This window comes from Oncorhynchus mykiss, chromosome 12 (assembly GCF_013265735.2).
Source record: "Oncorhynchus mykiss isolate Arlee chromosome 12, USDA_OmykA_1.1, whole genome shotgun sequence".
In the NCBI taxonomy this organism is placed as follows: Eukaryota; Metazoa; Chordata; class Actinopteri; order Salmoniformes; family Salmonidae; genus Oncorhynchus; species Oncorhynchus mykiss.
In genome coordinates this window covers 87,404,808-87,431,829 of record NC_048576.1, presented here as the reverse complement: position 1 = coordinate 87,431,829, position 27,022 = coordinate 87,404,808, and the positions used below count along the sequence as shown (strand labels likewise).

At 43.6% G+C, this 27,022-nt stretch overlaps 3 protein-coding genes across 4 annotated transcripts; 1 reads left to right on the top strand and 2 right to left on the bottom strand.

Annotated features, from left to right (window-relative positions):
• Positions 1-1,222: 1,222 nt before the first annotated feature.
• Positions 1,223-12,422, bottom strand: LOC110537861 (deoxyhypusine synthase). The gene is made up of 10 exons (XM_036939023.1): positions 12,281-12,422; positions 11,505-11,707; positions 10,752-10,901; positions 10,314-10,435; positions 5,856-5,952; positions 5,622-5,708; positions 5,118-5,223; positions 2,878-2,981; positions 2,248-2,373; positions 1,223-1,920 (listed from the first exon to the last, which is right to left on the bottom strand). Exons 2-10 carry the CDS (start codon positions 11,700-11,702, stop codon positions 1,828-1,830), a joined length of 1,083 nt encoding a protein of 360 aa, XP_036794918.1. The 5' UTR covers positions 11,703-11,707; positions 12,281-12,422; the 3' UTR covers positions 1,223-1,827.
• On the top strand, positions 1,914-14,038 carry LOC110537863 (guanine nucleotide-binding protein G(I)/G(S)/G(O) subunit gamma-12). 2 transcript variants are annotated; one of them, XM_036939025.1, is made up of 3 exons: positions 1,914-2,028; positions 12,919-13,076; positions 13,384-14,038. In XM_036939025.1, the coding sequence occupies exons 2-3, from the start codon at positions 12,984-12,986 to the stop codon at positions 13,507-13,509; spliced, it is 219 nt and encodes a 72-aa protein (XP_036794920.1). In that variant the 5' UTR covers positions 1,914-2,028; positions 12,919-12,983; the 3' UTR covers positions 13,510-14,038. The 2 variants fall into 2 exon arrangements, with proteins under 2 accessions (XP_036794920.1, XP_036794919.1); XM_036939024.1 differs by lacking the exon at positions 1,914-2,028 and having other exon boundaries at positions 12,514-13,076.
• LOC110538917 (F-box/WD repeat-containing protein 9) lies at positions 13,823-23,440 on the bottom strand. Its single transcript, XM_036939022.1, has 8 exons — positions 22,860-23,440; positions 22,471-22,604; positions 22,102-22,249; positions 20,756-21,803; positions 20,284-20,432; positions 16,551-16,754; positions 15,355-15,420; positions 13,823-15,027 (listed from the first exon to the last, which is right to left on the bottom strand). Exons 2-8 carry the CDS (start codon positions 22,590-22,592, stop codon positions 14,953-14,955), a joined length of 1,812 nt encoding a protein of 603 aa, XP_036794917.1. The 5' UTR covers positions 22,593-22,604; positions 22,860-23,440; the 3' UTR covers positions 13,823-14,952.
• Positions 23,441-27,022: the final 3,582 nt, after the last annotated feature.

The window sequence follows — 27,022 nt, the reverse complement described above, 5'->3', positions numbered from 1 at the left end:
TGAAATACTTCCCTTTTCGTCCCCATGCTAGCTAGCAGTAGCCACCGCAGCTATTTTGGAATAGTGGTGTCAGCCAATCAGTTCCTTTGTTGTTCAACATGACATGCCTTTCCATAGTGGCTACTGGTAGCTAGCAAGAGGACCAAAACAGCTATTTGGATAAAGGTACAATTTGGAGCATAGTGGCATATCCCATCCCTGCATTGAGGTACGTTTTCCAACCCATATCTCTGGCCGGGTCCATGGTGTCTTCATATAAAAACGATTGTATTCCGACCCCAGTGCTGCTCAGTGTAAAGAAGCATAATGGTCAGCACACATTCAACTCAGAGGGCTTGTTGATTAGTTAAATCAGGTGTGATTGTCCAGGGCTACAATAAAAATGTGTTCTGTAGGGGGACTTGAGGACTGGAGTTGGTAAACACTGTGCTAAATTACTAAAATGTAGTGTTGCTGGTTTCTGGTTATTACTTTAATCTAAGACCTAGACAACCAGGTCAGGGGAGTTCCTTACTAATTATTGACCTTATTTCATCAATGAAGTACAAGGGAGGAGCGAAAACCCAGACACTCAGCCCTCTGTGGAATGAGTTTGACATATGACGTAACTGTTGTGCTGCTGTCATGTGTTGCTCCCATGTTGTTATGTTGTTGCAACCATGCTGTTGTTTTAGGTGTTTCCTTAATGTAGTGTTGTCTCGTCATGTGTGTTTTGTCCTATATTTTTATCTTTAATCCCCAGTCCCCGCTGGAGGCTTTTTGCCTTTTGGTAGGCCGTCATTGTAAATAAGAATTTGTTCTTAAGTGACTTGCCTAGTTAAATGTTCAATAAAATATTAAATGTATAACGGTGCACAGCAAAATTGGGCTGCCCAATTTATTTATTTATACACTTGGACTTTTAACCAATCAGATCAGCGCTTTCTACAATATTTGGGCAAAATATCAGAATTGAGCTGCCTGTACTCAGCTGTAGATTTGCTCACATGATGCTGATTCATGTAAAGTATAAACATTCTGACTGATTGGCAAGTACATCCATGTACACAATGGTAGCTAATGCCTCCAGATCACTGTCAGAGATGATATGCACTGTAGCTGGAAGAGTTGCGGTCAAGGACTATTGTATATGTGCGTGCCCAAAGTGGGTGAGGCAGGGGAGACCCCTTATGGTCATTTCAAGTATTGCCGAACATTTTTGGGAGAAGAAAACAAGAGGTAGTAAGACAACATCAGATGTTTTATTCTGTAATAATGGAAACATTGAGGTTGTTTTTATTAATTTACTGAGATATACATGAGTAGGTACTAGGTAATAAATAAATACATTTAACCTCAGTAAGCATTTCTTTGAATAACAGTGCATGCTCCCCTAAAGAGACCCTCTCACTAACTTAAAATAACATATCTTATAAGTTTACCATATAGTAATGTCTCACTCAGCAATGTCATTCTCAAACGTGCCAGTATGCACGCATACACACACACAACTCATTGGTACATGGCAATTCACGTCATTCAACAACAAAAACACTTACGCGAAATGTACCCCGTAGCAAATAGTTATTTCAGAAAAAATGGCGAGAGAAGTCCGTAAACAGAACATCATGTCTAAAAATAGACGCAGAGACAGATCACTGTCATATGATGCATCATCATGATGAGGCAAGTGAACTAACCTTCTGAAAGGTCTATATCTTGAAAACTTGATTGCTGACATGCAAAACATTTTGGGGCTGTATCAACAGTTGACTAATGAAACAAAAAACGTGTTTCTTTGTGGATTATTCCTTTAAGTGTGGAGTGGGAACACCTTGGTTAGTTTGGTTATTCTTTCTTGTCAGGAATCAGCTTGTCAGCATGGTGGGCAAACGTCTCAGCTACCAGCAGTGGGAAGACTATGGAAGCATCAGCGTACACCTGGAGAGAGAAACAAAACACAGAAAGGAAACAGAAGCCCAAACATACAGATCTCTAAGAGAAATCTCTGGAGATGGGAATGGAAAGAGCCATTGGAAAAGGTTCAACGTGAGTTTGTGTTTTATCTTTGGTCGATCTAATGCATCTATCAAGAGTTCTGGGGGCGCTGCTCTCCTGCTTGACCCCAAGTTACACTTTCACTTCATCTATATTAGCATAAGGTGAGGCCAAAAGCACATTTCCATCTTCGGATGGCCAAATAAGTTAGATTATTTTCTATTCCATCCATTAACCTTCAGACTGGGGATAAGATAGCTGGTGAGTTACCTTGACTGGCTTGGCATCCATGCGGATCTTCCCCCAAGACACTGCCTCATCAGGCCTGGCCCCTGAATCGGAACCATCAAACTCCTGCCCAGTGTTCACAAACACTGCATAGTCCGCTCCATTCCTCTGAGGAGGGAGGGGGGGTTACATTATAATAAAATGGTTTGACCTGGTTGGTTAGTTAAGGTTGCTAAGCACCTGTGTTGGGGAAGCTACTCTGAAAATATAGTTTACCAAGCTATCAACTACTTTGAAAAAGTAGTTCACTACATCCAAACTACTACATGATAAACTATAATATCTCAATCTGAAATGTTCTGGACTACAAATGGTAAGAACAGTAGTTCGCTACACCACTACATGGCAGAAAAGTCATTAACTACTGGAAACACTACCAATATTTTAATGTAGTTCAACTACCACCAAGCTACTGCAAAATGTACTTACATTACTACATGTAATTTACTACCAACACTGCTAAGCACGTCAACTTTCTAACTGGTGAGTTGCGACAGAACAAAATGATAGGAAAATAGGTGAATTGAACAGTTCATCATTTACACCAACATTATAATTAAGGAATATGATCATAGAGAACATTTTATAGTTGTAGTAATAGTAGTTACTTACCATCAGATTGGCATTGGCTATATGGTGTTTGACCAGGCCCCCACCCAGAATAATCATCCCTGTCCGTTTGGCAAACACTGCCTTGCTGTTCAACCTGCGGATATCTACAACACAGACCGTGTTATCAGCACAATACATTACATACCACCCTTCAACTACAAAACCAAGCACACAACCCTTCAACTACAAAACCAAGCACACCATCCTTCAACTACAAAACCAAGCACACCACCCTTCAACTACAAAACCAAGCACCAAAACAGTGACACATACTATTGAATGCATAGATATCTGGAATGAATGTCACCAAGTGGCAAGTTTGTGATGGATGAGATATGTACAGTAGAAGTCGGAAGTTTACATACACCTTAGCCAAATACATTTAAACTCAGTTTCACAATTCCTGACATTTAATCCAAGTAAAAATTTCCTGTCTTAGGTCAGTTAGGATCACCACTTTATTTTAAGAATGTGAAATGTCAGAATATTAGTAGAGAGAATGATTCATTTTAGCTTTTATTTAATTTAAATCAAATTCCCAGTGGGTCAGAAGTTCACATACACTCAATTAGTATTTGGTAGCATTGCCTTTAAATTATTTAACTTGGGACAAACGTTTCAGGTAGCCTTCCCAACTTCCAATAAGTTGGGTGAATTTTGGCCCATTCCTCCTGAGAGCGCTGGTGTAACGGAGTCAAGTTTGTAGGCCTCCTTGCTCGCACATGCTTTTTCAGTTCTGCCCACAAATTTTCTATAGGATTGAGGTCAGGGCTTTGTGATGGCCACTCCAATACCTTGACTTTGTTGTCCTGAATCCGTTTTGCCACAACTTTGGAAGTATGCTTGGGCTTAATTGTCCATTTGGAAGAACCATTTGCGACCAAGCTTTAACTTCCTGACTGATGTCTTGAGATGTTGCCTCAATATATCCACAATTCTCCATCCTCACTCAGGACTTGAATGCCGGAGCGTTTGGTAGGTGGAGGTGCTCAGAGTTGACCCATTTTGCATACCATGCCATGGGACATCCGTGTCTACATCTGCCATCTATTTAGTGAAGTGCACCAGTCTCTCCTGTTGCAAAGCACCCCCACAACATCATGCTGCCACCCCCGTGCTTCACGGTGGGGATGGTGTTCTTCGGCTTGCAAGCCTCCCCCTTTTTCCTCCAAACATAACGATGGTCATTATGGCCAAACAGTTCTATTTTTGTTTCATCAGACCAGAGGACATTTCTCCAAAAAGTACAATCTTTGTCCCCTTGTGCAGTTGCAAACCATAGTCTGGCTTTTTTTATGGTTGTTTAGGAGCAGTGGCTTCTTCCTTGCTGAGAGGTTTTTCAGGTTATGTCGCTATAGGACTCATTTTACTGTGGATATAGATACTTTTGTATCCGTTTCCTCCAGCATCTTCACAAGGTCCTTTGCTGTAGTTCTGGGATTGATTTGCACTTTTTACACCAAAGTACGTTCATCTCTAGGAGACGGCGGCGTGCGTACTATTGTTTGTACAGATGAACGTGCTTCCTTCAGGGGTTTGGAAATTGCTCCTAAGGATTAACCAGACTTGTTGAGGTCGACAATTGTTTTCTGAGGTCTTGGCTGATTTCTTTTGATTTTCCCATGATGTCAAGCAAAGAGGCACTGAGTTTGAAGATAGGCCTTGAAATACATCCACAGGTACACCTCCAATTCACTCAAATTATGTAAATTAGCCAATCACAAGCTTCTAAAGCCATGACATAATTTTCTGGAATTTTCCAAGCTGTTTAAAGGCACAGTCAACTTAGTGTATGTAAACTTCTGACCCACAGGAATTGTGATAGTGAATTATAAGTGAAATAATGTGTCTGTAAACAATTGTTGGAAAAAGTACTTGTGTCATGCACAAAGTAGATGTCCTAACCGACTTGCCAAAACTATAGTTTGTTAACAAGAAATTTGTGGAGTGGTTGAAAAACCAGTTTTAATGACTCCAACTGTATTTACAATGTAAAGCAAGGCAAGTGTGTGGTCTCACATCACCAAAGGAAAGAACTGGCAGCAGCTAGCCTAGCGGTTTGAGCTTTGGGCCAGTAACCAAAAGATTTGAATCCCTGACACGACAAGGTGAGAAATCGGTCAATGTGCCCTTGAGCAAGGCATTTATTCCTAATTGCTTCGGTAAATCGCCATGGATTACAAAAATTGGAATGTACACAGACAGAACCCCAGTCCTCATGTCTCCTCTCTCTCTCTTACCATCTACTATATCCAGCACCAGCCCAGGGTTTTTATATGAGTGGAAATAGATCATGTCCCCAATGGATCCATCTGTCAGAGCAGGGCTGAACACTGGGATGTCATTCTGCAACAGAGGTTGAAAATCTATTGATTATATGAACACAGCCTATTGTAACTCAATGAGGGCTTCAGGGAGGGAGGGAGGCAGAGAGAGAAAATGTGCACGACAATTTAGTATATTAGACAGTACCCACAAACAACTGATACAGCAACAAATATGAACAATAATATTATGATCCGTTAACCTTGTAGAGGTCATTGTGATAGTGTAAGGTGAGGCCAATGAGGGGCTTGAGCCCCCTACTGTACATTATACTGGTGAGTTTAGAGAGGGGAATGATAAAGATACTTCACAAATGGAGAGATAGGGCAAAGAGCACTGGTTTCAATTCATTCCACTGATATCACCTGTTCTATATCAAGGACAGGCTGATGAGAACAGTAAGCCCCTCCAGTCCTCACCTTATAGGCCCAGTAGTAGACAGACTCTGGGTTGTTGATCTCTTTGCCCAGACGGTGGATCATCTTGGACGGGGTCCAGTGGGTGCCCTAAAGGGTTAAGAGGTCAAAGGTCAAATGAATGTGACAATACCAGCAACACCAGGATGATAAACTTTTTTGATACATTTTACCCCAATGAATACAACCCAGACACGGAAGATGACATTTCCTGTACAAAGGGTTAAATTAGCTCACCTCATCTTTCTGCTCCTGCACCATCTGGTCCAGAATGGGCATCAGCCAGTCCTCAAACTTACAGTAGTTATCATTAGGTACCAGGAGGTTACCTATCCTAGAAAGAGAGCGACAGCGGAGAGAGGAGAAAAGAGAGAAAAGATTAGTGACAATTTAGTGTATTAGACAGCACCTACAATAATAACAACTGGGTGGTTTGAACCCTCTTCACCGTTAACTCAGACACCAGCCAGCTTCAGCTCGGTCAATCCCTGCCAGTCTGCACAGCGCGATATCAACCCAGAACATATCAGACTTTTTCTCTACCAGATCACCGGATTCCTGCCGCAAGCTCTGGATCATTACACCGGAGCTAGCTAGCTGCAACCGAGTGGCTACTACTGGCTAACGCCTCTGTCCCGAAGCAAGCACCGAAGAGGTCTACCAGCTAATTATTGGGCTACAATGCTTACTTTGTCAATTGGCCTGGCCCCTTTTTGCCGACACGGAGCACCGCTTGATCCATTACAACTGGTCTGCAGACGTAATCGTCCGAGGTGGTTTCAACAGGCTTTTCCGTTGCGATGCCGCTGAAGACCATCTGCTAGCTTTCTGAATCGCCGTGTCTCCAGCTCACCAAGTGTAGTAGCGACTACCGAATGGCTCCCTGACTCACCTATTGCTGCTCATTGGACCCTATGATCACTCAGATACACATGCCTCTCCCTAATGTCAATAAGCCTTTTCTACTGCCATTTCGGTTAGTTATGATTGTCTTATTTAACTGTAGAGGCCCCAGCCCCGCCCAACATGCCTTAGATAGCTCTTTTGTCCCAGCCCCACACATGCGGAGACCTCACCTGGCTTAACATGTGCCACCAGAGACACAACCGCTCTCATCATCACTCAATGCCTAGGTTTACCTCCACTGTACTCACATCCTACCATGCCCTTCTCTGTACATTATGCCATGAATCTATTCTAACATGCCCTGAAATCTGCTCCTTTTATTCTCCGTTCCCAACACACTAGACGACCAGTTCTTATAGCCTTCGGCCGTACCCTTATCCTACTCCTCCCTTCCTCTGGTGATGTAGAGGTTAACCCAGGCTCTGTAGCCCCCAGAATCACACCTACTCCCCAGGCGCTCTCATTTGTTGATTTCTGTAACCGTAAAAGCCATGGTTTCATGCATGTTAACATCAGAAGCCTCCTCCCTAAGTTTGTTTTATTCACTGCTTTAGCACACTCCGCCAACCCTGATGTCCTAGCCATGTCTGAATCCTGGCTTAGAAAGCCCACCAAAAATTCTGAAATTTCCATCCCCAACTACAACATTTTCCGACAAGATAGAACTGCCAAAGGGGGCGGAGTTGCAATCTACTGTAGAGATAGCCTGAAGAGTTCTGTCATACTGTCCAGGTCTGTGCCCAAAGAATTATAGCTTCTACTTTTAAAAATCTACCTTTCCAGAAATAAGTCTCTCACCGTTCCCGCTTGTTATAGACCCCCCTCAGCCCCCAGCTGTGCCCTGGACACTATATGTGAATTGATTGCCCCCCAGAGTTCGTACTGTTAGGTGACCTAAACTGGGATATGCTTAACACCCCGGCCGTCCTACAATCTAAGCTAGATGCCCTCAATCTCACACAAATTATCAAGGAACCTACCAGGTATAACCCTAAATCCGTAACCATGGGCACTCTCATAGATATCATCCTGACCAACTTGCCCTCTAAACACACCTATGCTGTCTTCAACCAGGATCTCAGCGATCACGGTCTCATTGCCTGCGTCCGTAATGGGTCCGTGGTCAAACGACCACCCCTCATCACTGTCAAACGCTCCCTAAAACACTTCAGCGAGCAGGCCTTTCTAATCGACCTGGCCCAGGTATCCTGGAAGGATATTGACCTCATCCGGTCAGTAGAGGATGCCTGGTCGCTATTTAAAAGTGCTTTCCTCACCATCTTAAATAAGCATGCCCCACTCAAAAAAATGTAGAACGAAGAACAGGTATAGCCCTTGGTTCACCCCAGACTTGACTGCACTTGACCAGCACAAAAACATCCTGTGGCGTACTGCATTAGCATCGAATAGCCCCAGCGATATGCAACTTTTCAGGGAAGTTAGGAACCATTATACACATTGAGTTTGAAAAAGCTAGCCTTAACTTTCCTAATTGAAATTTGCATCCTGCAGCACTAATTCCAAAAGGTTTTGGGACACTAAAGTCCATGGAGAATAAGAGCACCTCCTCCCAGCTGCCCACTGCACTGAGGCTAGGAAACACTCACCATCGATAAATCTACGATAATCGATCATTCCAATAAGCATTTTTCTACAGCAGGCCATGCTTTCCACCTTGCTACCCCTACCCTGGCCAACAGCTCTGTTTCCCCCGCAGAAACTTGCCCAAGCCCCCCACCCCACTTCTCCTTCACCCAAATCCAGACAGCTGATGTTCTGAAAGAGCTGACAAATCTGGATCCCTACAAATCAGCTGGGCTAGACAATCTGGAACCTCTAAAATGATCCACCGAAATTGTTGCAACCCCTATAACTAGCCTGTTCAACCTCTCTTTCGTGAAGTCTGCGATCCCCAAAGATTGGAAAACTGCCGCGGTCATCCCCCTATTCAAAGGGAGAGACACTCTAGACCCAAACTGTTTATAGACCTATATCCATCCTGCCCTGCCTTTCTAAAATCTTCAAAAGCCAAGTTAACAAACAGATCACCGACCATTCGAATCCCACCATACCTTCTCCACTATGCAATCTGGTTTCCGAACTGGTCATGGGTGCACCTCAGCCACGCTCAAGGTCCTAAACGATATAACAGCCATCAATAAAAGACAGTACTGTGCAGCCGTATTCATCGACCTGGCCAAGGCTTTCGACTGTCAATCACCGCATTCTTATCGGCAGACTCAATAGCCTTGGCTTCTCAAATGGCTGCCTCGCCTGCTTCACCAACTACTTCTCAGATAGAGTTCAGTGTGTCTAATCGGAGGGCCTGTTGTCCGGATCTCTGGCAGTCTCTATGGGGGTGCCACAGTGTTCAATTCTCGGGCCGACTCTTATCTTTATATCAATGATGTCGCTCTCGCTGCTGGTGATTCTCTGATCCACCTCTAAGCAGACGACACCATTCTGTATACTTCTGGCCCTTCTTTGGACACTTAAAACCTCCAAACGAGCTTCAGTGCCATACAACTCTCCTTACGTGGCCTCCAAATGCTAGTAAAACTAAATACATGCTCTTCAACCGATTGCTGCCTGCACCCACCCGCCCGACTAGCATCACTAAGCTGGACGGTTCTGACTTAGGTATTTGTAGTTGTCCACATATTCTAGGTGTCTGGTTAGACTGTAAACTCTCCTTCTAGACTCACATTAAACATCTCCAATCCAAAATTAAATCTAGAATCAGCTTCCTATTTCGCAACAAAGCCTCCTTCACTCATGCTGCCAAACATACCCTCGTAAAACTGACTATCCTACCAATCCTTGACTTTGGCGATGTACTTTACAAAATAGCCTCCAACACACAGCAAATTGGATGCAGTCTATCACAGTGCCACCCGTTTTGTCACCAAAGCCCCATATACTACCCACCACTGTGACCTGTATGCTCTCGTTGGCTGGCCCGCACTACATATTTGTCGCCAAACCCACTGGCTCCAGGTCATCTATAAGTCTTTGCTAGGTAAAGCCCCGCCTTATCTCAGCTCACTGGTCACCATAGCAACACCCACCCATAGCACGCGCTCCAGCAGGTATATTTCACTGGTCATCCCCAAAGCCAACACCTGCTTTGGCCACCTTTCCTTCCAGTTCTCTGCTGCCAATGACTGGAACGAACTGCAAAAATCACGGAAGCTGGATTTATATCTCCCTCTCTAACGTAGAGCATCGGCTGTCAGAGCAACTTACCGATCACTGTACACAGCCCATCTGTAAATAGCACATCCCCATATTGCAATTTATATATATTTTTGCTCTTTTGCACCCCAGTATCTCTACTTGCACATCATCTTCTGCACATCTATCACTCCAGTGTTAATGCTAAATTGTAATTATTTCGTCTCTGGCCTATTTACTACATTTGCACACACTGTACATAGATTTTTCTATTGTGTTATTGACTGTACGTTTGTTTATCCCATGTGTACCTCTGTTGTTTTTGTCGCACTGCTTTGCTTTATCTTGGCCAGGTCATAGATGTAAATGAGAACTTGTTCTCAACTGGCCTACCTGGTTAAATAAAGGTGAAATTATTACTATTATAAAAAAATATATACATTTTTAAATATGGTCAATATACCACGGCTAAGGGCTGTATCTAGGCACTCCGCGTTGCATCATTCATAAGAACAGCCCTTAGCCGTGGTATATTGGCCATACCACACCGCCTCGTGCCTTATTGCTCAATTGTATTATGATCTGCGATCCATAGTAGAGGTGATAGTGCTCTACCTGTTGATGCCTCTCTGTCTCAGCTCCTTGCCAGACAGGCTGAACTCCCCCAGGTAGGTGGGGGCCAGACACTTGATGAAATCCTCCTCGACTCCCCCCGCTGTAGTCACTATCACGTCCACCTGTTGGGAAGGCCCACAAACACATGTAGCATTTTACTAGTGTATACGATCACCTATATGCACTGGCATCTTGAAGTGAGTGTTTATGTTGTAGGGGTGTCAAACTTCATTCCTGGAGGTCTGCAGTCTCTGCTGGTTTTTATTTTCCATAGGTGTCCAATTAAGACCTAGATAACCAGGTGGGGGCAGCTCCAACTAATCAAACACCTTCATTGATCAAGTAGATCAAGTACAAGTGAGGAATGACAGCCAGCAGACACAGTGCTGGAGGACTGGAATTTGACACACGAGTGTGGGATGTTTTATAGGACTGTACCATTTTGTGCTGTGCCAGGTAGCGGATGGACTCCCTCACTCCAGAGCTGATGAGGTTGGAGGTGTACCCCAGGAAGATGGTACAGCCCGAATGGGAAAGGGAGGAGCCGCATCCTTCCTCTTCCTCCAGCGGCTCCAGACGCTTCTCAATCTGTGGTTATAAATAGATGACAGAAGGAGAGAAATATAGACCACATACAGTATGATAAAAGCTCTCTCTAATAAAGGGCTTTAAACATTTCTCCCTCTTCTTATTCCTCTCCCAATCCCTCAAAAAGCAAAGCCTAGAATCAGACAAGGAATGTCTTATGTCTACATAAATGGCAACAACTTGGATGCTAACATAACTCTCCACATCCCCAATTACTAGGCATCTTATCCCCTTATACGTCCTGGGATGTTTGGAGTAGGATCCGTAGTTCCCTCCTGTACACTGATCTTAGGTCAGCTGATTCTAGATCTGTACCTAGTAGATCAACTCCTACACAGAGCGGGACATCCTCTGACCCAATGACAACACTAGCCTGCTCCCAGATCTGTTTGTGCTGTGTTGTCAACTCCTATGGTCATTGTGAGTTGTCAAGACAACACAAAGAGATCTGGGACCAGGCTCTGAGAAGGCATCTGAACTCCCTAACCTCTAGAGATGGATATCATCTAGCCTGGAATACAACCTTTTATGCTCCGTTTCACCATAGTTTTACTGAGCATATCAGTTAGGATTCCAGGCTAGATGGCCTCCAGTGAGTCTCACCATCCTGTTGATCTCCTGTATGGCATGGGCCACACTGCTAGCCTGGAAGCCTGTGGTGAGGAAGGACTGGAGCAGGGCATGGTGGTCCACTCCCTGGTTGAAGTCATAGCCCTTGATACGGGGCATGTCGTCTGGGAGGGCCGTGCTGGGCATCAGCACCGCATCCATGGCCACGAAGGGGGCGTGTTGTTCCGCCATGCCGTCTGTCAAACACAAGGAAACAAATCAAAAAGGTATGCAACGGTTGCATAAAGAGTGCTGAACATTAATGTTACCTAAGTGTATGCAAAGATCGTTTTAGTGGCTTTCAACCTAGAATAGCTACAAGCAAAATGATCTGACCGCTGGAATCCTGTAGTTCATGTTGAAAAGGTTTGCAAAGTGTCAGCACCATTATCAACTCCTTAAATCAACAGTCAACTCTCTTCAGTAGCTAGCTAAATCAACTGTCAACTCCCTGAACGATTCTGATTCTACTGTATAGCTGGTGGCAAGCAACAATATTAGGATCCTGCCTTGTATTGTGCTTAGTAGCAACTTATAGAGACAGCATTCTAATCAAAGTATAGCAGACGTTAGTTAGCAACTAACACTCCAATGCCTGCGGACTGCCTGGCTTGCAACTAGCTAGCAGCTAGCTAGCTATCCATTCTCTATTGGCTTAAAAACAATTACACCCACTGACAAATGAAGCAACATAACGTTTTTTGAATTAGAGAATGCTGAAACTAAAAAGGTATCATTGTATAAAGACACGCAAAACATTAGCAACACACCACAGGTCTAGAGCTCTGACATTCCCCATGTAGCACACGAAACAATTACGGAAAGCGCAAAGGTTCAAACGTAGCAACGCATTCTGGTGAAAGATTGTCTTCTGTATGCATCCTTCCTATGCTTATCATTATGTGTGTCAACATTAATCTCACTCACACAGTCTCTTTTATTATCAGTGAGGGATGTGTGATGTTGATGTGACATTTCCAGGACTGTGTGTGTAACCTTTAAACCTGACACACATCACAGCAGCTTTGAAGTGGCCTCCACACTAACCACAAAGAGCAGAGGGGGAGACCAGAGGTTAAAAGGGAGGCCAGATCAAATCAAATGGATTTATATAGCCCTTCGTACATCAGCTGATATCTCAAAGTGCTGTACAGAAACCCATCCTAAAATCCCAAACAGCAAGCAATGCAGGTGTAGAAGCACGGATGCCACTGACAGAAATTGGGACCTCGGTTGGACGTAGGCTCACATAGCCTAGTGTTAGAGTATAACAGCAACTTTCACATTATTATTTCAAATCTAAATCCATATTTGGAGGTGGAACAGGTTTCTGTGTGTTCGGCAGGTTTAACATTTTCAACTCAACAATTGATTGCAATTCCATTAATTTATTTCTCTCACTTTGGAGTGGAAAGAGGTGGAGTTTCAGCTTGCTGTCTGGGACTAAAAGTGGGAGTCTCTCTGGAGGAGGAGATGTCAGGGAGGGTGTGCAGCAATAACAGTGTGATGCAGGCACGGAGGACTGTGGAACAACTACGAGTGGAGGCAAGCATGGAGAGGATCAAGGTGAGAGTACACTAAAGTAGCCTGTGTGTAATGAATTAGTTGGAAGTAGAATTTCAAATTAATTTGGAGAATGACAATTTTGTTGATCAATACTTTCATTTGATGAATCAAAAATAAGATAAATTGTGGGAGCAGTGCAGAGCAGTCTGATGCAGAACGGATCAAGGAAAATGTGAACTTACCCCCACACTCGTCTTAGGACACATCAATAACTCTGTATTGGGCATCACCTTTCTTCTGAATGTACAATAACCTCAGCTTTGAGACAAGCTTTAAGTTATGGCTGTTCCTTACTTCTTCCTCCCAGATCTCCACAGCAGCTGCCCAGCTGGTGCAGTACTGTCAGGAGCACAGTCGCAGTGACCCCCTCCTCACCGGCATCTCTGCCTCCTCCAACCCCTTCAAAGACAAGAAGACCTGTGTCCTGCTGTAGAAAGGCTGCCCCGGGACACCGCTCTCTGGTGCTGCATTCAACAGTGCTTCATCATCAACAACAGTGAAACGTTTTGATGCCAGGCTACTTCATCATGTCCTACTTCAACATGTCCTACTTCAACATGCCAGACAAGACATTAACATGTTGGCTAAAGCATAAACTGACTGGTTGGTACAGTATTGGTCATGCTGTAACTTCAGCATGTGGCTTGCAGTCCAGAATGTCTCAATAACAAAAGGAGCAAACTGTTCACATCTTCTTCTTGACATTACAGAACCACAGGGTACACTGGTAAACAATGAATTGATTGAGTGTAAACATTTTATTCATAACAAAAGAAATCACACATCGCATATTCACAAAAGCATATTTACAAAATCTGAATCATTTGGGTATTTTTATGCAGTCAGAGGACTATCTTGCAGCAGGTGAAGAAGGGTTGCAGATAAGGAGTTGTCATGGAGATTGATTGTTGCTAAGGACAGACACTGTTGCCTCAGACTATCAGTGTGTGTAATAAAAAAAACTTGTAACAAATAATTAGTGAACAATGCAGTACTATTGGGTTTTGCACTCAAATGAGCCAGTTGAGCGAGGTTGATGCTGGGACACTACAGATTCAAATCAAAGTTTATTTTGTCACGTGTGTAACAGTACAGCGCTTTCCTCAACAGTGCAGAATTAAATAAAAACGTTAAGAGTTGGTAAAGTAGTTACCCTAAGAGAGAATGACAAAGAGGAAGAACTCAAAACAGTGTAATTGACAAACAAGTGCTGTGGTACTGAGTATAAGAACGCCACTACACACATTATGACAGTTAGACCAAAATACTTTACAATCAGTGTGTCAGAACGACTTGAATCATTCTTTCCATTGTGTTTCCGAATCTGTTTCAATTGTCAGAGAAAAATACTTAATCTGTTTTCTAGAGACCAACTGTCTGGAATGCTGGTGGTGGAATGTCCTCATTTTAATTAACAAGCTAAAATCAGGCCAATGAAAAATCAAATCATGTACAAGTGTTTAAAACCCTTCAGTAGTGCTGTGCCTCAAATTAACTCCCAAATCCAGTTTATGTGAAATCGTTTGAACGAGTGCTGGGTCAACAACACAGGGACTCACAGACAGAACTACACTATACCATGAAGTGCTATTATCTTAGGCCTTTTCTTTTACATTTCTGTACATTAGTTAAGGAAGCCTTTGTGTGTTATTTTCTTATTTTCTTTGATAAAATACACGGGAATCACACAGACACACTAAATATGTTTGGCTTGTATATAGTTTTTGGGGTAAAGCTAAGAGCACTGGTCCTTCACGGCAACATTCTCACAGCATACAGTATGAGAAAGTAGATCATTTAAATGACAGACCATTATACGTCAGTCATCTTGCATCACTTCAGGAACGTAAGTAGATTAGGGTGGGTGTGGCCCCCCTCACCTCCTGGCCCTCCACACCTCCACACACATTTCTCCTGACGCGATCGCCAGCACTCCTGCTTCGACACTCAACTACAGAGACAGAAAGAGGACAGAGAAGAACAGAGACCGAGCGAGAGAGAGGAGAGAGGAACAGAGACCGAGCGAGAGAGAGGAGAGAGGAACAGAGACCGAGCGAGAGAGAGGAACAGAGACCGAGCGAGAGAGAGGAGAGAGGAACAGAGACCGAGCGAAAGAGAGGAGAGAGGAACAGAGACCGAGCGAAAGAGAGGAGAGAGGAACAGAGACCGAGCGAGAGTAAAACAGATCTTTCTTCAATCAGATCAAGGTAGGAGGCTAAGGAGAGAGGCTATCAGCCATCAGAATCTCAAAAGGAAAAATGTGATGCGAGAGACTCACCCCATTGACGCCTGCCTGGTGGTGCAGTGTGCACAGCGTCCTTGGAGGGGCACAGGGGAGGTGCACCTGGAAGATGAATGGTTGATAAGATAGGAACAGGGATTGAAGAAACATGGATGTGTTCATTCATGTCATCAATGCACACGCTCTTTGATAATGGTTTAATGTTGTTTGTAACCGAATGGGCAGTGAAAATGATTTTCCTCTTTGAGGACAATAAAGTAGCCTAACCATGCATTTAAAACCCCCAAACAGAACACCATTACAACAGAGCTGAATAGATATTACTACACATGTTCAAACAATTATTGTACGGTGAGACCAAAGAAAAAGAACCATCCTCAGATGGACAATAAAGACATTGTATTGTCGTGGGCTCCAGGGTGTAAGCCTGACTAATACTGGGCTTACACCACACAGGTTCTAAATCTTAACTTGGACCCGTTCTTTTATTCCACCCATCCTCAACCCCGGGACGTGGGTGCTCACATTACTCGATGATTCCTTAACTGACCCAACCCTGCGTTTCTCGGTTGTCGTAGGAAGAAAATGCTGACGCGCAAACAGTGAGCTGCTTTACAAGTGTGCACATTATTATGTGCAGAAACTGAGGCCCAGAATATGGACTTAATATGAAATTCTCTTTTTGGTTTCTGTCATGGTAGGACGCAGATATAATATTTATGGAATTTGTTTTGCAGGGGCCTGGCCACTCCCAGGTGGGTGGAGATTTCACTTAAGGACCAATGGAATGGTCGGAAATAATCAAACTCCGCCCAACCGGGGCACCGAGCCATGTAAAACATCACCACGGTCCATGTCGCTGTTGCTTTCGGTCTCACATACTGAATGCTCTGGCTATTGGCAGCCGTCCTCGCCCAATCGCGTTGTAGCACTGCTCATACTACAAGATACACAATCAACATTTCTGACGTCAAAATTGATTGGGTCCTCCGACAGGGGTCTGGAGAACGGAACAGCAATCATTGGTGAGTCCTTGACCCGCTCAAACAAACTACATGAGTCCAAATTAATACGATTTCACCCCGATCGTGAAAATTATTCTGGGACAGCAAAAACGTGGCGAATTCATGGCAAAATCGTGTAGTGTATGCCTGGCATAAACCAGAAAGAATGCCATGCCCACCATTGTTTCACAGCATTCAGACTGGTTTAACCAGGCTAACAGGACGTACCTTGATGGTGCGGTCAGCGGAGCAGGTGTAGAGGCTCCCAGGGGACCTGTGGATGCCAGTGACCAGTGAGGTGTGTCCCACGTCGAACTGGGAGAGGGGCTTGAAGAAACCGGCCTGCATGGAGAAGGCATGGAGAATGCCCCGGTTGTCCCCCGCCCACACCTCACTGTCACTGTAGCACATTGACAGCAGGTAGGAGCCCAGCTGGGAAGAGAGAAGACAAACCAGAATGAAGACACACATACTAACATATTATAGCCTGGTCCTGGATCTGTTTGTGCCAACTTGCCAAATCCTGTCACTGTTGAACCAAATAAGACAAAACAGCACAAGCAGAAGGGTGAGAAATGAAGGAACTTGTCTGTCGGCCCTGCATTAAAGACCAAAATGAGTTAAAGAACATTTTAATAAATAAAGTATACCAGTTTAAGGACCAAAAACTTGACAGCTGTGACAGAGATTTGCGATGTACACGTGGTTTATGAACTGATATGCAAAACGACACCGGATTCAAAATGTAGAATGTTTTAACTATTATACAAACGTCTTGCAACCCATAGAATGTTAAATATATGGGGGATTCAACCATTCCAGCTCTGTAGATGTTGCTGTGACGAGAGAGAATCTTTAGATCACTTGTTTTGGTACTATCCACATGTAGCTTGTTTTTGGTCGCAGGTTCAGGAATGGCTGAAAAAAAGTTTACCTGGAGCTAACTCTGCAAATAGCACTGCTGGGTGGTTTGAGGAGTTATAGTCAATCGATCAACAATATAATACTTTTAGTAAAAAATCTTTAATTTACAATCTGTAGAAACTATGATAACAGAAAGGTTCAGAACTTTTGTGAAACATCACAGCACAGTTGAAAACTATATGGACAGAGTTAAGAGATAGATGGGAGGGATTGAGTGGAGCTGAAGGGTGGGACTAAAAACAACAAGATAGCTAATGTCAAATCATATGTACCTGTAAAATGTATATAGGTTCAGAACTTTTGTGAAACAGCACAGTTAAAAACATATGGCAAATAGAAATCAAACTGGATGGTCTTCAGATATAGATGGGAGGGGTTGAGGGTAGCTGAATGATGGGATTAAAAACAAACAAATAAGTTTGGACACACCTACTCAGTAAAGGGTTTTTCTTTATTTTTAATATTTTCTACATTGTAGAATAATAGTGAATACATCATAACTATGAAATAATACATACGGAATCATGTAGTAACCAAAACAAGTATTAAAAAAATCCAAATGTATTTGAGATTCTTCAAAGTAGCCACCCTTTGCCTTGATGAGAGCTTTACACACTCATGGCATTCTCTGAAACAGCTTCATGAAGTCACCTGGAATGCATTTCAATTAACATGTGTGCCTTGTTCAAAGTTCATTTGTGGAATTTCTTTCCTTCTTAATGAGCCAATCAGTAGTGTTGTAACAAGGTAGAGATGGTATACAGAAGATGGTCCTATTTGGTAAAAGATCAAGTCCATATTATGGCAAGAACAGCTCAAATAACCAAAGAGAAATTACAGTCCATAATTTCTTTAAAGACATGCAGGTCAGTCAATACGGAACATTTCAAGAACTTTGAAAGTTTCTTCAAGTGCAGTCACAAAAACCATCAAGCACTATGATGAAACTGGCTCTCATGAGGACTGCCACAGGAAAGGAAGACCCAGAGTTACCTCTGCTGCAGAGGATAAATTCATTAGTGTTAACTGCACCTCAGATTGCAGCCCAAATAATTCTTCAGAGTTCAAGTAACAGACACATCTCAACAGCATCTGTTCATAGGAGACTGTGTGAATCAGGCCTTCATGGTCAAATTGCTGCAAAGAAACCACTACTGAAGGATACCAATAAGAAGAAGAGCATTGCTTGGGCCAAGAAACACGAGCAATGGACATTAGACTAGTGGAAATCTGTCCTTTGGTCCTATGAGCCCAAATGAGTCTAACCGCTGTGTCTTCGTGAGACGCAGAGTAGGTGAACGGATGATCTCTGCATGTGTGGTTCCCATCGTGAAGCATGGAGGTGGTGGTGTAATGGTGCTTTGCTGGTGACACTGTCAGTCATTTATTTAGAATTCAAGGTACACTTAAAACTTAAGGCTAGGGGGCGGTATTTTCACGTCCGGATGAAAAGCATGCCCAAAGTAAACTGCCTGCTACTCAGGCCCAGAAGCTAGGATATGCATATTATTAGTAGATTTGGATAGAAAACACTGAAGTTTCTAAAACTGTTTGAATGTTGTCTGTGAGTATAACAGAAGTTATTTGGCAGGTGAAACCCCGAGGACAAACCATCCAGGAATTTGTTTTAGGTCAGGTTTTAGGTTTTGTTTTGGGTCGAGTGAAGTGTACTGTTTGATAGAGGCGTGTGACCTGAAAAGCTCACTCCACTTTGTTTTCCTCCAGTATTGAACACAGTTTATCCTGTCTTAAATTGTATTGATTATTTACATTAAAAAAATACCTAAAGTTATATTAGGAAAGTTGTTTGAAATGTTTGGACAAAGATTACAGGTAACTTATGAGATATTTTGTAGTCATGTTGCACGAGTTGGAACTGGTGTTTTTCTGGATCAAAAGGGCCAAATAAATTGACATTTTGGATATAAAACGACGGAATTAATCAAACAAAAAAGGACCATTTGTGATGTTTATGGGACATATTGGAGTGCCAACAGAAGAAGCTTGTCAAAGGTAAGGCATGAATTATATCTTTACTTTTGAGTTTCGTGTCACGCCTACCGGGTTGAATTATGATTGTCGGTCTTTGTTTGATGGGGTGCTGTCCTCAGATAATAGCATGGTTTGCTTTCGCGGTAAAGCCTTTTTGAAATCTGACACGTTGGTTGGATTAACAACAAGTGTAGCTTTAATTTGGCTTATTGCATGTGTTATTTCATGAAAGTTTAATATTTATAGTAATTGAATTTGGCGCTCTGCCATTTCACCGGATGTTGTCAAAAATCGATCCCGCTAAAGGGATTTGATCCATAAGAAGTTAAACATGGCTACCATGGCATTCGGCAGCGATACGCCATCCCATCTAGTTTGCGCTTAGTGGGACTATCATTTGTTTTTCAACAGGACAACGACCCAAAACACACCTCCAGGCTGTGTAAGGGCTATTTGACCAGGGAGAGTGACGGAGTGCTGCATCAGATGACCTGGCCTCCACAATCACCCGACCTCAACCCAATTGATATGGTTTGACATAAGTTGGATCGCAGAGTGAAGGAAAAGCAGCCATCAAGTGCCCAGCATATGTGGGAACTCCTTCAAGACTGTTGGAAAAGCATTCCAGCTGAAGCTGGTTGAGAGAATGCCAAGAGTGTGCAAAGCTGTCAAGGCAAATGCTGGCTACTTTGAAGAATCTCAAATTTAAAATATATTTTGATTTGTTTTACACTTTTTTGGTTACGACATGATTCCATGTGTTATTTCATAGTTTTGAGGTCTTCACTATTAGTTTACAATGTAGAAAATAGTAAAAATAAAGAAAAAACATGGAATGAATAGGTGTGTTCAAACCTTTGACTGGTACTGTATGTATATTATTATATATAAATAACAGTATTCATTTTTATATCTGTGTCTACACATACCTGTGATGACTTGAAGTACCCAAAAATACTTTGAAAGTCTCCAGTAATATACCCTCCCTTTGCAACCCTAAATATAATAATATTCTTATACTGTGTGTATGTATGCGGGTTTGTACCTGTAGTTTCTGTAGGGTTTTCCCAGCTCTTCGGTCGTAGATGACCACAGTGCGGTCTTTACTCCCAGAAAGGATGTACTGCTCGTCCGCTACCAGGCACAGCACCGCGTTGCTATGGAGACGCAGGCTCTTTACCAGAGGCTCCGCCACTGCAGTGCAGACAGATCATGACCTCATCATCCAGCGACATCTGACAATGTTAGTCTGTCAAATTCCATAAACCTATTGATAGTTTCTGGATTTGCTCTAATCAGATGATATATTCTGAATGGGCAGTTCATTTGGCCAACCAAAGGATAACACATAGAAATATAAATTACTAGAACAGGTAAAGGTCCTTAGTCCAATTACCCCTCAGTAAGTCTATTTCTATACGATAACCATTAGTATTGTTTGTGTTCACTTTTATTGACTGATATAATCTAATTTAATAGAACAGAGACTACAAGTACCCATCTTATGAATCACTCACCTCTTGTGTCGTAGACGCTGACCTTCTTGTCGTAGGTGCCGGCCAGCAGCACGTCCTTCTGGGGGAGGGCCAGGCAGAGCACGGCAGCCCGGGCCCTGATTAGGCCTCTCTCAGCTCCTTGGGCCCCCAGGTCCCATAGCCTCACTGTGCTGTCGAAGGAGCCCGAGGCCAGCAGGGGTCCCCGGGCCGCCAGGCACCAGACCCAGCCTTTGTGGGTGCTGAAGAGGCCCTGGCCCCCCAGTGTATGGAGCAGCCTGCCCGTGGAGCCCCCGTCCCGTAGGTCCCACAGGTTCACGTTCCTGTCACGTGAGCCTGAGGCACACAACGCCCCGTCGCCCCCTACCAAGAGGACCGAGTTGACCTCAGCGATGTGACCCGAGGGGAGGGAGAGGCGCTCCAGGGCTGGGGGAGGACTGGGAGCGCGGCTGGACCTGTTTCTCTCCCCCTCGCTTCCCAATCTCGGGCCCGCTATGTTATCTTGACCGTCTCTATCCGCCAAAACTCCCACTCTCTCCTCCACTTCGATGGCCTCCAGGACACCTTGTTCATCATCTCTCTCCTCCTCCATCATGGCCTCGGCTGCAGCCTCCTGCCTCTCCTCTCCCTCCCCAACTCCCATCGGTAGATCCCCTTCCCTATCTTGCGGCATCTCTCCCTCCTCCATCAACTCCTCCCTATCCCACGCTACCGCCATCACGCCCTCCACTTGAAAACCCACTTCATCTACCCCTTCATCCACTTGGGGTCTGCCCTCTTCCACCTCCTCCCACTCTCCAATCCCTTCCTCTGCCAGGGCCTCTCTATCCCTTTCCCTCTCCTGGACCCTCTCCACCTCTCTCTCCCGCTCTGCCTGCTCGGCTTCCCTGGCAGCCCTCTCCCCCTGGCCCGTCCAGCAAGCGATCAGCTCCTCCATCTCCAGGCAGGCCGAGGGCCAGTCGAAGCCATCTCGTGGCCCCACAGGGAAGGAAGCTCTGGGGCCAGTTAGCCTGCGTGCCCGCAACTGCCACGCCGTGCTGTCCTTACCCACATTTCCCAGGGCGTGACACACCTGTAGAGGGAGAGACATGGACCTGATTCACACTATAGGACTGGCCTGAATAGTACTAGGCTGGCTTGGAAATTGTATTTTCTCAAGATCCTTTCCAGCAGCTATGATGGATGTGTAACCAGGTCATGACAGCCCAGTACCGCCCTCAAACATTTATTTTCTCAAATGTCCCTAGCCTAGCATGGTTTCCAGTCTTTTATGGCATTAGCCAACTCTGTCATCAAGGGAAACAGATCTGTTATCAAGCAGAAACAGATTGGCATCCAAGAAAGGTATGACGCTGTCCACTGACACACACCTGTGGCAGGACCGTGATGACACACTGTGCCGGGAGGTGCGAGGCGATGCGAGCCACCATCTCCCACGGCAACGACAGCAAGCCGCTTCCTTCAGCAGACGGGGAGGGGCTCGGTTCAGTAGAAGGGAGCTGAGAGCCTGGGGGCAGCCTGTGAAAAATAATTGTGTGTTATACCCTTCTTACACATCCGTGTCAACCCAAACTGTACAGGCGCTGACACATTGTCACATTGTCTTTTCCAGCACGGTTCCAGCTACTATGGCGGGTGCATCAAAACCAAGCCAGCAGTGCTCATTAGTGCACTACTAAGTATAATGGAACTGTTCTGAAAGCAGGAAGACTGTTGTGAGGGTCATCAGAGGTACTAACCCCAGCTGTCCAGGCCTGGAGGCTTCATTGGAGGGCTGTTTCAGTGGTGCCGATTTAGCTTCTTTCTCCCCTCTCCCGGCCCCTGCCTCATCTTGCCCCACAGTGACCCGAGGCTCGGACATCCACTCCACTTACTGCAGGAGAGTGCATCATACATTCGTTTATCTCAGACTCTCAGCTAAGGCGGTCCATCATTGACTGGCACAATCAAATTGTCAATAGGGTCATGATTGTGCATTCATTGCTAACAAACAGAATACCTACAGTAAAAACAGTAAAATCTATACACCACAGTGGGAACGGAACTTTATAACGTTAATTGCCCTTGTAATTTGACAGATACCGGCAACAAGTGTAATGCTAGCAAGCTAGTTAGATGATGCACTTACCCACACTTCCCTATGTCACTTATGGGGAGGTCCGACAGACAGTTCATTTGACAGCAGTAGCCTTAGTCAGTCCTCGTATGCCTTCTCTTGTTTTAATTGTATAATGAATATTTTCAATATGAGCACGGTGCGAGACGAAAAAGCCTAACAGCTAGACAGCGACGGTTACTACCGGGCGTTGGCTGGTACTATACTATCAGCGTCAAGCACGCTAACTTGCAAGATGGTCTTTGTTTGCCAATCAAGCGAGTAATCCTGGAACTGATCACATGTACAAGTTCACAACTGTGCTAATCAGCTCCTCGATATTTAAAGAAAACACTGACCGATTCTTCTTCTCTAAAAAATCAGTTAGAAATTAGTTGCTAGCTACAGTAAGAAGTTGATCCTTCATTCAAATTAGGTTTCCACTAGCTAGATAGCTGTATTGTAAAAGCAAAAACGAGCATTTGGATCTCAATTCAAGGTGAGCAGTGTGGTTAAGGTTACGTTTAAAATGAGATTTTAATAAGATAAATTCTAGAAATAGGTACGGTTTATGACTGCCAGTGACGCGACGACCCTAACAAATGGGGTTTCTTTTCCGGCGCATTCGACATTTCGTCATTGGCCTAAATTGTAAACAAAACACAATGTTTTTTTGCATGGTTATTTGTTTGTACACTAGCTGTTTATTGACTTTGTAAATTGTATTGTTAATTTAAGTTTTTAAAAAATTAAGTCAAAAGGATCAGCATTGGATCAGTTTTGACAATGGTTTACAATAATTGCATTCATACATTGAATGATAGGTCTGCACATTAAGCATAATCCATAGATTGTCAGGCAGCTGTCGGAAGGTTGTAGAACAAGCTGAGTTCAGATCCTCTTTTTATTTTATTTCACCTTTATTTAACCAGGTAGGCTAGTTGAGAACAAGTTCTCATTTGCAACTGCGACCTGGCCAAGATAAAGCATAGCAATTCGACACAACAGTTATACATGGAATAAACAAAACATCAATAATACAGTAGAACAAAAAAAACAAGTCTATATACAGTGAGTGCAAATTAGTTAAGGCAATAAACAGTCCATGGTGGCAAAGTAACTACAATATAGCAATTAAACACTGGAATGGTAGATGTGCAGAAGATGAATGTGCAAGTAGATACTGGGGTGCAAAGGAGCAAGATAGATACAGTATGGGGATGAGGTAGGTAGATGGGCTATGTACAGGTGCAGTGATCTGTGAGCTGCTCTGACAGCTGGTGCTTAAAGCCAGTGAGGGATTTGTGAGTCTCCAGCTTCAAAGATTTTTGCAGTTCATTCCAGTCATTTATTTTATTTATCCGTTATTTTACCAGATAAGTTGACTGAGAACACATTCTCATTTGCAGCAACGACCTGGGAAATAGTTACAGGGGAGGGAGATGAATGAGCCAATTGTAAACTGGGGATTATTAGGTGACCGTGATGATTTGAGGGCCAGATTGGGAATTTAGCCAGGACACCGGGGTTAACACCACTACTCTTACGATAAGTGCCATGGGATCTTTAATGACCTCAGAGTCAGGACACCCGTTTAACGTCCCATCCGAAAGACAGCACCCTACACAGGGCAGTGTCCCCAATAACTGCCCTGGAGCATTGGGATATTTTTTTAGACCAGAGTGCCGCCTCCTACTGGCCCTCCAACACCACATCCAGCCGCATCTGGTCTCCCATCCAGGAACTGACTAGGACCAACCCTGCTTAGCTTCAGAAGCAAGCCAGCAGTGAACTGGAAGGAAAGACGACCAAAGGAGGAATTGGTTTTGGGGGGCGACCAGTGAGATATACCTGCTGTAGAGCGTGCTATGAGTGGGTGCTGCTATGGTGACCAGTGAGCTGAGATAAGGCAGGGCTTTACCTAGCAGAGACTGGTAGATAACCTGTAGCCAGTGGGTTTGGCGACGAGTATGAAGCGAGGGCCAACCAAAGACAGCTTACAGGTCACAGTGGTGGGTAGTGTATGGGGCTTTGGTGACAAAACGGATGGCACTGTGATAGACTGCATCCAGTTTGTTGATGTTTGTTTCTGATGGAAACCATGAAAAAATGTGACAGGGCGCAGCTTTAACTTGGTCCAGCCAGACTCAATAATATGTCAGCAAGTTGGTACATTAACAGAGAAATGCTATAATCAGAAGTTCTTCTAAATAAAAACAGTCCACATCAGTTTATTCCCAGCTTGATAGAAAACCTTTTATTTTCCCATTCACAAAAGTCAACTAGAAAGCGATACATCAGTTAACATCCCACCTGCACCACAGTTGAGGAAAAAAATACCAGTACTACATGAAATTCATTCCTCAAGGCTGATATCTAGATTGAAACAAAAATACAGTTTTCACAATTCTTCCCTTCTTTCCCCAGGTATGCACCACGCTCTGTCACCCCTTCTCAGTACTACCACTTTACATTAAAATTGACAAAATCAAATGGTCCGCTATAAAACAACGAAAACAAAAAAATTCTTTAAATAAAAAGAACATTACAGGGAAAAAACTTTTAAAGTCTAAAAAAAACTTTGTGCGCTTCTGCACAAAAACAAAAAAAAGTAATTTAAAAATTAAAAAAGAACATAAATAAAAAAAACAAAATGAACATCTCAGCCTTGGAAAAAAGTAAAATGCCTCAACTTGTGGAACACTAAACTTGAGAATAATAGATGGTTTTGAGATCAATGTTTCGTTACTACGATTTAAGAGGAGATTTAACACCGTTCAACATTTTGACCCAATTCTTCCTGATAGGACCAGTATCACATTGGGAGCATTGTGCAAGGACTGTGGCAATTAGCCAGTCTCTCTGTGCACACCTATCCTACTCTCAACCTGCATTTCAGTTTACCCCTTTAGGATATGATTAAAGTGTCACCCTCTAAGGGTGGAAGTGGTTTACAAAAGTGTGTAAAGATTCAAAATACTGTCCAATCAACCACTTATGTACAAGTGGGTTAGTGTTAAAATCCACGTTATATGGATAAATACACGTCTGTATACAGCTTCGTTGAAATTGCATTTTCACAGGTACGCCTGACGCTTAAGGCAGTGTTTTCTTCACATTCTGAATATCTATTTTCGTGGTGCGGCGTAAGATAAAGACTTCCATAGTTTCATTGACTCGCTAAATCTCAGCTAAGCTTTGAAAGAGAACTGATGTACGACTGGCAATCACAAACTGAGATGGTAAAATATGACAAGTGTTGATGATACACAGGGTTTCTCCAATATCTCAGGTGTGAGCTACATGTCCATCACCTTGCGGGAGGGCCGGTGCAAAGTTGAGTCTAAACGGTACACACACTTACAGTAAAATACAGACACGCAACGAAATAGTCCGACGTGACAGACCGCCAGACATTGACAAAATACCAGACAATCACTCCCTCACGAATGTTAATGTATCCAACCTCAGGGGAAACAAAGATAATTAGGATCAGTATAATACCCAGACATATCCTACACAGTATCAACGGGTTGAGGAAAACAGCAAATGGCAACAGCCACCACCAACTGGACTAGAGCCAGTTTTACCTGGACTTTTCATACTTCTACTAAAGATAGCCGCCCACTTTTATTATCACAGCATGCGTGGGTGCGTTGCAATTGATGAAGCTCTTAAAGACGCCCCCCTAGAAGGGCCTTTAATAAGATGATAGTCAAATAAAGCGATTATGGAAAAGCATGCAACTCAAGGTTGTTCGGGACCATGGACGAGATATGTATTATGTATTATTATGATAGCCGACTGACTAGTCAAGGTCTTTTTCCATCTTCGTGGACTCATTTCATTCCCCCCTACATACTCATCATTCTGCTCACGTAGAAAAGGCTGGTCAATTTTCTGTTGGACTGTCTGGAAACACTGGTGGGAAGTACATTTGATCTAAAATACTTGATGTCTGTCAGTCCTTCCCCTTTAAAAGGGCTTTCAAATTAAATGATACCCATTGATTCCTGACTATAACATATGCCTAATGCGTTTAGCTCAACTGCCAGAACCCAAAATAAGCTTTTTTAGTTTTGTTTGTTAATAATGTATACAAACACTGTATAGGCTCAAAACATGGTTAAAACGATAATCTTGATATAATGGACAGTCAGTCCCTGTATCCATTACTCTGTCCATGAGGTTGAGAG